The sequence below is a fragment of the Vombatus ursinus genome, unplaced genomic scaffold (genome assembly GCF_900497805.2).
Source record: "Vombatus ursinus unplaced genomic scaffold, bare-nosed wombat genome assembly UNPS02000580.1, whole genome shotgun sequence".
NCBI classification, from domain to species: Eukaryota; Metazoa; Chordata; class Mammalia; order Diprotodontia; family Vombatidae; genus Vombatus; species Vombatus ursinus.
Window position 1 is genome coordinate 5,052,886 of NW_020940358.1, and position 15,099 is coordinate 5,067,984.

The following is a 15,099-nucleotide window of genomic DNA, read 5'->3' on the forward strand; positions in this document are numbered from 1 at the left end:
AACCTATAACACCTCATTCTCCTTTATCTTGCATGTCCAATTTGTTGTCAAATCTTATCAATTCCACCTCTACTGCACCTCTCAATCTGTCCCCTTCTCTTCAGTCACATGGCCACCACCCCATTTCAGACCCTCAACTCCATTTTATCAGGACTATTATTATAACTTCCTTATGGACCCATCCATCTGATATTCAGCATATTCCTAGAACCCTAGTTTGACCATGTCACTCCTCTGTTCACTCCAGTGACTCTTTATTGCATCTAGGACCAAATACAAACTCTTCTATTGGGCATTTAAAGCTTTCCACAACTAGACTACAGCCTATTTTCTTGGTTTATTACTCATTAATCCCCTTTTATACATTCTATGTGCCAGCCAAACTGACCTCTACAGGCTGTTTGCCTAGCTCCCATCTCTGTACTATTGCACAGCCTGTTCTCATGCTTAGAAAGCACTCCTTTCTCACCTTCTCTTTTTAGAACCCCCAGTTTCCAGCATAGCTCAGCTCAAACACCTCCTCCTATATGCTACCTTCGCTGTTCCCTCCCCAGCTGTTAGTCTCCCTTCCTTGAGTTACCTTGTATTTACTTTGTGTATACGTACATACATACATATACATACATACACACATACATATGTGTGTGTTGTTGTCTTCTCGCTCTGCCACCTCTCTCCCAGTAGAATGCAAGATCTTTGAAGGCAAAGATTATTTTTTTTTGGTCTTTTTATCTCCAGCCCCTAACAAGTTGAATAAATGCATGTTTCATGCTTGGGACACACAATATAGGGGGATACAATTACAGACATATAACAATCACCCAGGTAATCAGATCCCCCAGAACTGCAATTCTCAGTCACAAAAAGGTCTCACCAGGCTATTTTGGGCTCCTTTCTGCCATATATATGGCACAACCCCCTACATGGAAGCTTGGGCTCTCCCTGCTCTTATTGACAAGCAGCTTCAGCATGGAAGAGAGGCAGGTACTCTTGATGAGTCTATTGAGAGTGGCTATTGCTTTCCTGCCTTAACTTCTTGTGTGATATACAAACAATCTACAATGTATCACGATTCTAGGAGAACATTATTAGAAGAGGATTTTAAACTTAGATCTGAAAGGGACCTTGGAGGACGTTTAGTCCAACCCCTCATTTTATAAATGAGGAAACTGAGGCTAAGTGACTTGCTAAAGGTAGTAAGTAAATGAGAGAGCCGGAATTTGGAGTCTTTTGACTACAGCACAAAGTGGGCAGTGATGACTGCCCCTCGCTCATTGGGTAATTGCCATTGATAGTGTCTGTGGTGAGGCAATGATCAGCCTGTGGTACCTAGTGGTATCAAACTCAAATGGAAATAGATTCCTGTAGGCCTCACACTGATTTGGAAAACCACAAATTAACATTGTTTATGTTGTATTCTGTTTTTATTTATTTCGATAAACATTTCCAAATTACATATTAATCTGGTTATTTGTTACTGGGAGTTTTGTCAGTCACTTTTAGCCTGTGGGACTGAAATGTGATACCTCCTAGACCCATAATCTTTAAAAGAGCTGGTCAGGAAAGTAGACTTGGGCCCAAGCAACAGCTGAATTAAAATAAACCTTGCTAGAGGGGTGAGGGATGTAGGTCAAGCCTAGGAACTGAAAACACAGTAGTCCATATAGATGGAGCTCACCCTTTCTAAAGGCAAAGAAGGAGCCTAAATTGATGAAGAGTCTGGGTTCCAAAAGGTCCTGTGTGATCTGCAATAATTTATGGTATGTATTTCACTCAGTTATCCTATTTGTTGCCTCATTCTTATATAACCTTATTGCCTTTTCAAGAGCTCATTAGGTTGCTGATTAGGCTTGCTCTAACAAGGTTCTTTGCAATATTTTCCAAGCATTGAGTACAGGGTAACCAATGTGTATGTTTTTTTTTTTTCTGCCTCATTCTCCTTCCCACTGAGGCTACAAGCAACTAATTAATTTGATCTTTCCTATAACCCCCAGTCTGTAATGCAGAGCTGCCATTTCCAAAATTTCTGAAAAGATCCTTCCCATTTGGAGGGAAAGGTTGGATAACTCAATGTGTCAGATCTGACCTAAGCAAAAATATTTGAAATTTAAGGGAATATTTTGTTCACTTCTACTGTGGGGTTCATTTCCCCTGTTTGTGTTTCTTTTTTTTTTAAATTTAGTATTTTATTTTTCCCCAATTACATATGAAAACAATTTTCAACATTCTTTTTAAAAATTGAGTTCCAAATTCTCTCACTTCCTCCCCACTTCCCTCATTGAGAAGTCAAGCAATTTGATATAGGTTATACCACGGGTATGGAACTGCAGCCTCGAGGCCACCAGTGGTCCTCTAGGTCCCCAAGTGTGGCCCTTTGAATCCAACCATGTGTTTCTTGAAAGGCAACTTGGCAGAATGGTCAGCCACAGAGTCAGTAAGACCTGGGTGGAAATCACACCTTTAAAATATGCTGGCTGTGTGACCGTGGGCAAGTCACTTAACCTTTAAGTTAATCTCAGTTTCCTAATTTGGAAAATGAAGGGGTTGGACTCAATGGCCTCTAAGATTCATTCCAATTTTAAATCTATGATCTTATGATATGTCACTTAACCTCGTAGTGCCTCAGGCAACTCTCTGAGACTAAGTTGCAGAGTAGGTACTGTTCTATATAGGGAAAAGAGTTCCCTACACCATTGAAATCATAGGTCCAGTACCAAAAACAATTACCAGGCCTATTCCTATCCTGAAGCGGGGGACAGAGGACTCTTTGGAATATGAGGAAAGGATGATACTCTTGGTTGGAATGAGGGTTCTCTTGTTACTCCTGAACACTTGGTCCAGACAGGAAAAGTGAAAAAAATTTCCTGAGAAATGGAACTCATTCTCAACGATGGGCATCCATGGAATGGTGGTGGTGCTGATGCTGGCAGTGAGTTGTGATGAAAGGAGCAATGGATTCAGGAGCCAGGAAACCTGGATTTTAATCCCGACTCCACCAGTGGCTAGTTGTTTGACCCTGGGTCAATCATCTAAGCTCTTTGTTCATTAGTTTTGCCATCTCTCAAATGAGAATATTAAAACCTAGCCCAGGGGGTTCATTGCAATTTCAATCGAATTCAGTAAACATTTATTGAGTACCCTTATTGATCTGGGCACCGTATGGGTTTCTGAGATTAAGGAGACACATTTCTTGCCTTCAAAAAGTAGCCTGGTAGGAATGATAAGACATGGACACACTCAATGACATCATAAGGCAAGATGTGATCAGTGCTATAGAAGGGGTATTGGACAAAGTCTTGAGGGACTTCAGAGGAGGAAGAGGTCACTGTGGGCAGGGGTTGGTCATAAGATGTCATGATGTCCAAATAAGAGGCAATGTAGTGTCAGAGATGGCCTCTGACATTCTTCCAGATCTCATTCTATAATCCCTGGAGATAATAGATGTGAAAGGGCTCCTTGAGAAAGATAAAAGTTTGCTACTGAACTCTAGTAGCTGTAGCTATGTCAGTTATTTGAAAAGCTGGAAAACTGAGAGAAACAAGTTGTTTTTAGTGCTTGGTCTCAAATGCACCAAAGCACTGACTCAGAGCCTTATAAAAGTCAGAAGAAAATAAACAATTTTTTTCCCCAAAATACATATCACCTAAAGTGGTTGTTGGTTTTTGAATTTTACCACTTGAAGTCATAATTATATAAAATATGGTAATTAGTTCTAGTCCAATGAAAATATGCAGTGCAAATTTGAACCACTTCACATGAATTCAATATTTGTACTTATTGGGTCCATAGCTGTACCCATATCTCAGGCTGGACCACTAGGTTTTCTGATGTTCCTATTTTACTGAGATGACAGCAATCCTATTTGCTTTCACATCTGTGATATCATTTTTTAATGGAATAACTTTATATGAGAGATAGGTTGGTTTCAATGTGCCCACTGAATATATTGGGAAACTGAGGCCTAGGGCTTCTTGATCAGTGGCTTAGATGGGAACTTTGTTATGCTAGAACTCCAGTTCTGTCATGATCTATCCATCAGACCACACTGCCACCTTGTGTGTAGATAGCAGCTCATCCTTGGAATTAACCTCTTGGCATTCAAGACTCTCCTCAATTTTACCCCAACCTACCTTTCCTTTTTTTTGTCTTTTTAGGCAATTGGGGTTAAGTGACTTGCCCAGGGTCACACAGCTAGTATGTGTCAAGTGTTTGGTCTGAGGCTGGATTTGAACTCAGGTCCTCCTGACTTCAGGGTCGGTGCTCTATCCACTGCACCACCTAGCTGCCCCCACCTAACCTACCTTCCAAAATATAATCGATCACTATATCTCCATGAAATTTTTTTTTTGCCTCCATCAAATTGGCCTACTCTTGTGCCTGACTCACCATGTGTATCCTCACGCCTTCATTGAATGCTCTTATTCATTCTTTGTAATTATCTGAGTCCTACTTCTTCTTCTTCTTTTTTTTTTTTTTTTGGCTAGGCAATGGGGTTAAATGACTTGCTCAGGGTCACACAGCTAGTATGTGTCAAGTGTTTGGTCTGAGGCCGGATTTGAACTCAGGTCCTCCTGACTCCAAGGCCGGTGCTCTATCCACTGCGCCACCTAGCTGCCCCAATGATCTTTTCTTCTTAAGGATTTCTGCAGCACTTTTTGTTTGAACAATATTAGATCCTGTTATTTTGTATTGAATGTTATTTTTTATGTATTTCCTCCACCTCTCCTAATAAGCCTCCCTGAGGGCAGGAACTATGTGTTATACCAAGAGAGAGCATTAGTTCTAGGCCATAGGTTCCACATGGAAGGCACCGTCTATCTCCTTTTCTCTGCCTCTCAAATTCCTCATCATCTGTTCAAGCTTACTTTACCTGAGCTCCTGTGCCTCTTCCCAATCAATGCCTCCTCTGATTCCCTAGCTATTAGTGATCTCTTCCTTCTCAAATGACCTCACATCACATTTAACTGTGTCAATGCAGCTATGTGACACAATGAATAAAGCAGTGGACTTGGAAACAGGAAGGACTGGCTTCAAATCCTACCTGAGACGCTGGTGTGTCACTTAACCTTTCATGGCCTCAGTTTCCTTATCTATCAAATAGGGTTAATAATAGCCCCTACCTCCTAGGGTTGTTGATTAAATGAGATAACATATTGTAAACCTTAAAACACTCCAGAGGGTGTCAGATGTGAGAATGGAAGTCAAGAGAAAGGTTAGGGATGGATAAATAGAACTTAGAATCATCAGCAGAGACATGATCATTGAACTCAAGGCAGCTGATAATCACCAAGTGAAATAGTACAGAGGGAGAAGAGGGCTCAGGACAGAGCCTCAGGGCACCCACAGTTAGCAGATATGACCAGGATGAAGACTCAGCAAGGAAGACTTGAAAAGGAATGGTCTGACAGGGAGGAGGAAAGTCAGGAGAGAACAGTGTCACAAAAACATAGAGAGAAGAAAGTATCAAAGTGAACAATAATTGACAAATCAAATTGACAGTGTCAGAGGCTGCAGAGAGATCAAGAAGGATAAGGACTGAGAAAAGGCTATTAGATTTGCCAATTAAGAGATCATTGGTAACTTTGTAAGGGGTTGTTTTAGTTGAATGATGAGGTCAGAAGCTAGACTGCAGAGAATTAAGACAAGAGTGAGAGAAAAGGAAGTGGAGGTACCTATTGTAGATGGCCCTCTTGAGTTTGGACATGAAAGGGAGAAGAGATATATAAGATGAGAGCTAGCAGGGATAGATGGATCAAGGGAGGGTTTTTTGAGGATTATGGAGACATGGGCATGTTTATAGGTAGGAAGGAAGCAGCCATTAGGGAGACATTGAAGATTAGTGAGCGTAGGGATGCCAATGGGAGTAACCTGCTAGAGAAGATGGGATGGAATGGAATCACATATGAATATAGAAGAGTTTACCTTGGCAAGGAGAAGGGCCACATCTGCCTGTGAGACAAAGGTGCAGGAGAAGATAGTGACAGACAACATCTGGCTGATGTGAGATGAAAAGAGGAGAAGAGGGAGCTCCTGGTGAATGGCCTCATATTTTTTTGGTCAAATATGAGGCAAAGTTCTTTGCTGAGGGGGTGAAAGGAGTGGAAGCCATGGGACATTTGAGGAAGGATGAAAAGGTTTAGAAAAGCTTCTGTGGTGAGTGAGGTAATAACAATAGCTAGTACTTATATAGCATTGTAAGAAATGTAAAATATTACACTTCTGTTTTCTTATTTGATCCTCACAACAACCTTGTAAGTGCTGTTATTATCCCCATTTTATAGATGAGGAAAGTGAGGCTTTGACGTAAAGTGATCCAGGGTGACACAGCTGGTGTCTAAAGCAGAATTTGAACTCAGGTCTTCCTGACTCTAAGTTCAGTGCTCTATCCACTATGCCACACACATGTGCACATGTACACACATATACACAGAGATTGTTTTGATGGTCTTATACAGACATAGCCTTAGCTGCAAATTTTCCAGATAAACTTTATTTGAAAGTGCAGTTGTTGATTCTGCCTTTCTGTTCTCTCAGGTGTGAAATGAGATGGATTCATTTATAATTTATTTGCCCGATGGGCCATGTCAGGAAGATGGATAGTGTTTTTAGAAAACATTGAGTGTGATTGTTACAGAGGCTAGGAGAGAACACCAATGATGCTCATTGCATGATAAGGGACTCTGTAGCCTTTCTGACATCCTATCTTTCCTGCCTCATTTTATGCCATAGTCTTTGGGAAAGTTCTCGTTTCTCTCTCTCTCTCTCTCTCTCTCTCTCTCTCTCTCTCTCTCTCTCTCTCTCTCTGTCTGCCTCTGTCTCTGTCTCTGTCTCTGTCTCTTTCTGTCTCTCTCTCTTTCTGTCTCTCTGTCTCTTTCTCTATCTCTCCTTCTCTCTCTCTCTCTTTGTGTAATTCAAGTTCTATACTATGATGACAGAAAAGTCTAAGACATCTAAATAATGTGAGCTCCTTTCTGTAATCTGGAAGGTTGGTGTGCTTTCAAAGAGACCCTGTTTGGGTGTTTATTTTTAATGTGAAACAAGGGCAGAAGTTTGTACTACTGAAAATTCTTTTTTTTCCCATTTTGTTTTTTGAAATCTGAACTTAAATACTAAATGAAATCAACATTTTTATATACAGTATAGAGTAGGATGAGAGGATTGTATGTGAAGCTGAAAATCTCTAGGATCTAGAGTTTACTTTTTTTCTTAAGCATATGTAATAAATTCAACATATAACTCTCAAAGTTGTCCTGCTTTTCTGTGATTCCTTCTGGTATCTTCTTTTTTGGGGAAGAGGAAAAGGAATAAGCATTTATATAGTACCGATTATGTGTTAGGCACTATGCTGAGTGCTTTACAAGTATTGTCTCATTTGATCCTCATAACAACTTTGTGAGGTAGGTGCTGTTATTATTCTCATTTTATAGTTGAGGAAATTGAGTCAAACAGAAGTTAAGTGACTTGCCCAGGGCCACACAGTAAGTGCCTGAGGCTGGATTTGAACACTCATTTTTCTGACACCACACCCAGTGCTCTGTATATGTCCTTTCATGAAAAAAAACTTAGAGCTCTGCTTTATCCCCCATTGGGGTAAGAGGGACCCTTTTTTCCCTTTACCCTTCTCATTCACTGTAAAAAAGAAAAGAAAAAGAAAATCCTTGTAACACATATACACAGTCAAGCAAAACCAATTCCCATATTATCATTGGCCAAAAATGCATGCCTCATTCTACATTTTGAGCCCATTGCCTCTCTGTCAAGAGGGGCAGCATATTTCACCATGAGTCCTTTGACATCCTGGCTGATCAAAGTTGTTTGCTTTACATTGTTGTTTTTATTTTATACATTGTTCTCCCAGCTCTGCTCACTCTGTATCAGTTCATACATGTCATATCTGCTGAGAAAATTTTCCTGTTTTTGATTTGATGCCATGTTTAGCAAACAGCCTTGAAAAAACCAGTTTGACTATCTGATGTTTGTTGTTTCAGATTACTTTGACTACCATTGGGTATGGCGATAAGTACCCCCAGACCTGGAATGGACGACTATTGGCTGCTACTTTCACCCTCATTGGAGTCTCCTTCTTTGCTCTCCCTGCCGTGAGTCACTTCCCTTTTCAAGAAAGGCATGCACACTGAACTTCTCCCATAGGATGAGCCTCTATAAGAGGCCAGTTGACATGCCCACCTCCATCATTGCTCTATACCTTCGTGTTGATTGTATGGGAGATATAGGAACTGGTTTCTAGACCTTAGACAACAGAAGTTGTAGTACTTCGTAGGGTTAAGCTTGGGCGATTGTGATTTCTATTCCCCTCAGCCATATTTCCCACCATCCTGAGGAGATGCAGAACCCCTCTGATCTACCCCTGAACAGTTACCTGTACTATACTCAGTTTTACAAATTACGTTGACTCAAACAGAGAAAAGGAGGTAGATTCATCAAGGTTAACCTATCCATTTAGGAGAGACCTCTAGTCCTCTGCTGCCTGACAAGGTCATGAAGATAGCATTTGATTTTTAAAGGCTATTCCAGCAGAGACCAAATCCTGGAAGGTCCTACCAAGCTAGAAAGGCTTTAGTATAGACCTGATTATAAACTATGGTTCTTTAGTTTAAGGATCAACCCAGTTAAATTTTCAGTGGCTCATTGCTAGATAATTGACCACAATTTGCTGAGTTTAGTGGATAGGGCACAGAACTTAGAGCCACAATGACCGGGATTCAAATGCAAATTCCTCCTGTGTGACTCTGGACAAGTCACTTAATGTCTCTGTGACTCAGTGTCCTCATCTGTAAAAGAAGGAAATTGGACTTGGTCTATAAGGTCTTGTCTAGCTCTAACTCTATGATTTTATGAAGACTGTTAGAAACATCCCAGGTAGGGAATGTTTTCTGCTTTGGTAGAGGCAAGACCAGTCTTGATGAAATCATGAATCCTTGAAGTAATTACAAAGAATTTTCTTTTTAGCCACTGAACCATATTTCAGCTCTCACCTAACCAGATTCTCTGTGGAGGTTAGTGAATGCCATCTTTTTTGGGGGGGAGAGAAGAGGAACCTGTGGTTTCATCAGTGTGGGGAAACTTAACAATGTGGAAACTACTTCCAATGATACAGAATCAATACAGGCTGGTGAGTTGTCTGTAACTTATAGCCTTAAAGAGTTGCTTGGAAATATTAGAAGTCTAAGTAACTTGTGGTCACACAGGTAGTATGTGTCATTGGAAGGATTTGAACCCAGGTCTTTATGACTCTAAGGCCAGCCTCTATCCATTGACTCATGTTGTCTTTTGAATGGGAATGTAGAGAGCTGAAAAAAATGGGAATGTAGACTGAACTACTGAGTATCATTTTACAGACCCCAAATTATCAGAATTTTAAGGCTTTTTGTTGAGCCATCCTTTGATCTAGTAATTTTCTACTATTTTAGAAGTTCTCTTCTCCCCCAGTCTCTTGCTGTTCCTTTTTACAAAATATACTACCAAGGGGAATGGCTTTAATATTCTGGAAGTGATCAAAAGGATTGCCATAGAATTTCTAAATAGTTTGGCCTCTTCTTTTCACATTTTGTCCTAAGAAGCCATTTTTTTGGGCTCATAGGAATGAATTATTATATCAAGGAGTTCTGCTGAAGAGGACAAAGGTGGACAGTTGGGGCATTTTGGAAACTGTGTAGGATGCATGTTGAGCTACTAGGGGGACAAAAGGCAGATGGAGAACCCAGACATAAAACTGGAATTATGAGACAGCTCTCCTAATTTAGCCCATGATGATAAATCTCTGAATTTCAGGGAATTTTAGGTTCAGGGTTTGCTCTGAAGGTCCAAGAACAGCATCGTCAGAAGCACTTTGAGAAGAGACGAAATCCTGCAGCCGGACTGATCCAGGTAATGCCAGGTTTCCTCTGAAATGCAGACCAGGTGGTTGGTCTGATCCCTATGAAGCTATAAAAATAGAGTCTTGGTATGAATGAAAGGAGCAAAGGGACATGAGCTCTTTAAGTTGTCAGAAGCCTTAGGATGGGGTCCCTCTGATAGTAGCATAGCAGATGGGTGGTATAGCCCCTGGAGTGCTGGACTTGGAGTTACGAAGAGTTTTGTTTGAATCCTGTCTCAGACACTTATTTACTAGTTATATGATCCTGGGCAAAACACTTTGTTCCCTCAGCTTTGGTCTCCTCATCTGTAAAATGGGGAATGTAGAACCTATCTTAGAAGGTTGTTGTGAGGATTAGATAACATATGGAAAACACTTTGCAAGCCTTAAATTGTCACATAAATGCTGGACCTGTAATTTCTTCAATGTAGAGAAGTTCCTGGTGAGTAAACTCCCATGCTTGTAGATTGACACCTTCTTGGCAATTTATTGTCTTGGAGTGTTACCTGAGGTACAGATGGGTTGAGTGTAAGTGACTTGCCCAGGATGGCATGGCCAGTCTGTTTCAGAGGTGGGACATAAACTCATTTCTTCTTGACTCCAGGGCTAATTTGCTATCCACTACCAAACACTATCTTTCCACTATGGTATTATTAATATAAATAAAAATAGGTGACATTTATATAGCACTTTGAGGTTTGTAAAGTAGCATACATTTATGTTATTTCATTTGATCTTCACAACAACTCCATGAAGAAGGTGCTATTATTATCCCCATTTTATAGATGAGCAAACTGGAGTAAATCTAGAGAGATTAAGTGACTTGTTATGCAGTTAATAAGTGTCCGATGTGAGATTTGAACACCAGTCTTCCTGTCTCTGAGTACAATTCTCTATCCACTATAAAATGCCATTTCCCTTTTTTGGATCGACTCTCTTAAAAGAAAAGAGACACATGAGATTTCTTGGGCTAGAACATTGCTCTAAGCTCCCTTAGGGGGAATGAACTTTCCCCACAAGTACAGTTGGGAATAGGGTGTCTTAGACTGACAAAGAAAATGCATCCAAATGCTGTGGTACTTTGAAGTGAAATCAATATCCCCAAGTTTAGAAAGAGTTCACTGAATTATATTACCTTCATCTGGATTTGAGCCTGGTTCCTAGAGAGAGAAAGTTGAAACATGTCATAGTACACAATAGCCTTCTGCTCTTAAAAACTTTTCAAGTTGTATGCTTCCTCCTTGGAAGTGAGGCTAAGACCACCCTGGTCACTCCCAACTCTCACCTTTCTTCTTCAAACATGGTTCTACTACAAAGAACACATTCTAATTTAAGGTGGCCACCTAGCCTCCTCTCAGGACCACAAGGACCTCATGTTGCTCTAGTGTCCGGAGGCCAGTAGGATCTAGAACTGTCTGGGAAGAGGTTGAAAGTTCACAAAGGCACCTAATTTAGGGTCATGAATTACTTTTTAGTGGAGATGGGTAGGTAAATGAAGGACCCATTATGAAATTTTAGACAGAGGTAGGAGAGGATATGTTTTCTTATTTCTAGTCTCTCTCCCATGTGGGGGTTTAGAGTTGTTTTGACACAATTCAAGGTGGGAATAGATTGGACCAAGGGTCTGAGGATGGGAGACCGATGGTATTTTGGGGGAGTGTATGGAATGTGCTAGACAGCATAGGGGAATTGGAGCTGCCTGAAAATAAATGTATAAAAATCATCTCATGAATCCTGGCAGATGCCTTAAGTTGATCCATGAAAATTCAGGCAGAATTAATCACTGCGCAGTGCAAACAGAATCATCAAGTGGGTTGTGTTTTACTTGACTTGGTTTTGTACAAATTAGATGAAGTTTATGTAGAAATTTTGCTGAGACTAGGGGTATTGGTAATGTAGACAGATGTCTACCCTAAGGAATCCTGAAAACTAGAAATGGAAAGGTTGGCACATTATACTTACTACCTCTTTCTCTTATAGCAGTAGCTGTCATAGATGAGACAAAGTGAAGGAGAGTTTATTTAAGCTGACTCTCATTTCCCCAAACAATTGGAGGGTGGTTTCTAACTTGAGTGAGTTGCATTGAATTGAATTCAATGAGTCTGTCTGCTGAGTCCTGTCCTAGGCTTTGGGGTGTCAGGTCTAGAGATGAAGGTAAGACATGGTCTCCAGGGGCAGCTAGGTGGCCTAGTGGGTAGAGCACCGGCCTCGGAGTCAGGAGGACCTGAGTTCAAATCTGGCCTCAGACACTTGACACTTATTAGCTGTGTGACCCTGGGCAAATCACTTAACCCCAATTGCCTCACCAAAAAATGCAAAAACAAAACAAAAAAAGACATGGTCTCTGCTCTTGGGGAACTCACAGTCTCATTGGAGAAATAGAACTTCTCTGCACACAAAATGAAGAATGGTATAAGGCACAGTATAACCATGGGCCAGAATATGGCACACAAGCTGCGTGCTTGGAGGAGGTAGGACTTGAAGTGTTCCCTGAATGATGAGTAGGATTTGGACAGGGAGAGAAGGGATGTGAAGGAGAGAGAGCATTCTAAGTATCTGTAAGGGGAAAGGTTGGCCTAAGCTATTACTCCCAATGAATTGGTAAAGAAATTGCTCCTCAGCCCGTTGACATCTTGGAAGGGGACAGGAGCCCAGTCCCTTTCAGTCTTCTTACATCGTACATCTCCTCTCTCCCTCATCCCAATGCGCTCTCAGATACAGTAACATTGGCCTTGTTGATGTTCCTCAAATAAGACACTCCATGGCCAAATAACAGGTGTTTTCAGTGTCTGAATCCCATCGGTTGACTGCTCTCCTTCCTCTTCTCTGGTTTTTCTGGCTACTTTCAAGTGTCTGTTGAAACCCCATCTTCTGCAGGAAGCCTTTCCCAATCCCCCTTCACTCTAATGCCTTCGCTCTGTTGATTATCTCCAATTTATCCTCTATATATGTATATGATGCATCATCTACTCCATTAGACTCTGAACTTTTTGAGAGAAGGGACAATCTGTTGCCTTTCTTTGTATCCCTAGCACTTTGCATAATGCCTGGTGCATAGTAAGTGCTTAATAAGTTTTTATTGGCTGAGTAACTGACTGGTGTGGGCAAGACTTTTTTTTTGAGGCAATCGGGGTTAAGTGACTTGCCCAGGGTCACATAGCTAGTGTGTGTCTGAAGCTGGATTTAAACTCAAGTCCTCCTGATTTCAGGGCCAGTACTCTATCTACTGTGCCACCTAGCTGCCCCAAGACTTTCTTATTAGTATACTTGCAGTCAATAGAGAAAAGTCAATGCAATTTCTTTTGCTATGTGCAAGGAGCTTGCCCTGGCCAGCACTGGACTTAAAGTAATGATAATAGCTGATGTTTATAGAAAACTGTAAGGCTTATAAAGCATTTGGAATACTTGGTCTCATTTTACCTCTACAAGATTCTTGTGAGGGAGATTATGCAAGTTGTTAAACTGTTTATAATTATACAAATTATGCTATTATTATGTCCATTTTACAGGTGAGGAGCCTAGGACTTTCTCATTGTTGCACAGCTAATCAGTTGGTTGGTCAACAACATTTTTAAAGCATTTACTATGTGCCAGGCACTGTGCTAAGCTCTGGGAATAAAAAGGAAGACAAACCCAGTCAAGGAGTTCAAATTTTAGTTGGGAGCAGGGAGACAACATGCAAACAACTACATACATAAATACAAAATGTGTAAAGTGTAAATGAGAAGTAATCTTAGAGGGGAAAGCACTGGGAGGAAGGTGAAGAAATAAGGAAAAGTCTTTTGTAGAAGGCAGAATGTGTGATGAGTCTTGAAGGAAGTCAGAAGGCAGAGGTGAGGAGGGAGAACATTCCAGGTATGCGGATAGCCAGTGAAAAGGTGTTAACTGGGAAGTGTTACTTTTGAGAAAGAAGGTCAATGTTGCTAGCCTGTAGAGTAAGGGGACATACTAATAGATGCCAGAAGTGGGATTCAAACCTGTGTCTCTTCTGATTTGAGAGCCAGTGCTCCATGACTCCACGTTGCCTCTTTAAGGAGAGCCAGATGGTATCCCTGGTTCTGCTAGCCGTGTACCATCGGGCAAGTTCAATCACTTCTCTCACACTCTTCTTATCTGTAAAATGAAGGGATTGGACTAGATTGGACTAGTTTTCACATTCTCTGATTTGCAGTCTATCTGTGACCTGAGATGCTTGGCTTATGACTGTCCTTTCTCTGTGTTCCATTCCCTTGGCCACAGTCTGCTTGGAGATTCTACGCCACCAACCTCTCTCGGACAGACCTCCACTCAACCTGGCAATACTATGAGCGCACTGTCACCGTCCCCATGTACAGGTACCACCATTAAATCCTGTCCTCGTTGCCCTTCTGCCACAGGGAACAAAAGTCCTATGACGCTTTTCACCCCCAGGTGATTTGGGGCTATAGTCTTTAGACAGCCTCCTTGTGGTGTTGCATTGTTTTTCAATTCGTCCTTAACTCTGTTATTTTGTTTATGTTTTTATTTTTATTTTCATTAAAAAGCACATATGTTTAAGATTTTCTGTGTAAGTTCCATGGTATTAATTTTGTTCTTTGCTTATATTGTCGCAGTTGTTTTCACCTTTATTTCTCTGCCCCCGTTTTCTTTTGTTGTTGTTTTCTTCACTGTTAGTTGCATTGTGTTGTGGGCTGCTTCGGCAGCATGAGAAGAAAGATCCCCCCCTCTCCCCAGAGAGCTGCCCTGGAATGGAGGTAATGTTCCTCAGCCTAGTCCATGCTGGTGCTGAATTGTGTTCTCTGCCACACGTGTGAACTGCCCACTCTGGACCTTTTGCCTCTTGACCCTTTTATCCCTCCCCCATCAAAGGGGCTCTCTCTTTGCCCAATCTGGGGTTGTGGTGGGAGGGCCTCTACAGAGATGGACTGGCTTTAGAAACAGGTTTCTTCATTTTCTTACAATTCCCTCTCTTGGAGAGGGGGAGACTACTAGGGTGGCTGGGGAGAGCTCCCTTGACTACTGCATACAGGGATCAATGAGACCATCTGGTGTCTTGGGTTTGAGCCCATATATGCTTGGAGTCTGAAATCTACTCAGAAGGAATATTATACCAGGATGGGCCCCAGGCCAACATTCTTGAATAGAATACATAGATACCAGACAGACAGACAGACAGATAGACATAAACACACACACACCCTTCCAGAAGAGGATTGTTCAGAGCAGAAAGGAAGAAAAAAGGT

At 41.3% G+C, this 15,099-nt stretch overlaps 1 protein-coding gene across 7 annotated transcripts in view; it reads left to right on the forward strand.

Moving 5' to 3' along the window:
• KCNQ2 (potassium voltage-gated channel subfamily Q member 2) overlaps positions 1-15,099 on the forward strand; it is a 154,551-nt gene that overhangs the window by 99,646 nt on the left and 39,806 nt on the right. For all 7 annotated transcript variants that reach the window (XM_027848578.1, XM_027848587.1, XM_027848600.1 and 4 more), the window contains exons 6-8: positions 7,989-8,099; positions 9,793-9,888; positions 14,117-14,211. In XM_027848578.1, coding sequence (XP_027704379.1) covers positions 7,989-8,099; positions 9,793-9,888; positions 14,117-14,211 — 302 coding nt within the window. The remainder of the gene's footprint in view (positions 1-7,988; positions 8,100-9,792; positions 9,889-14,116; positions 14,212-15,099) is intronic.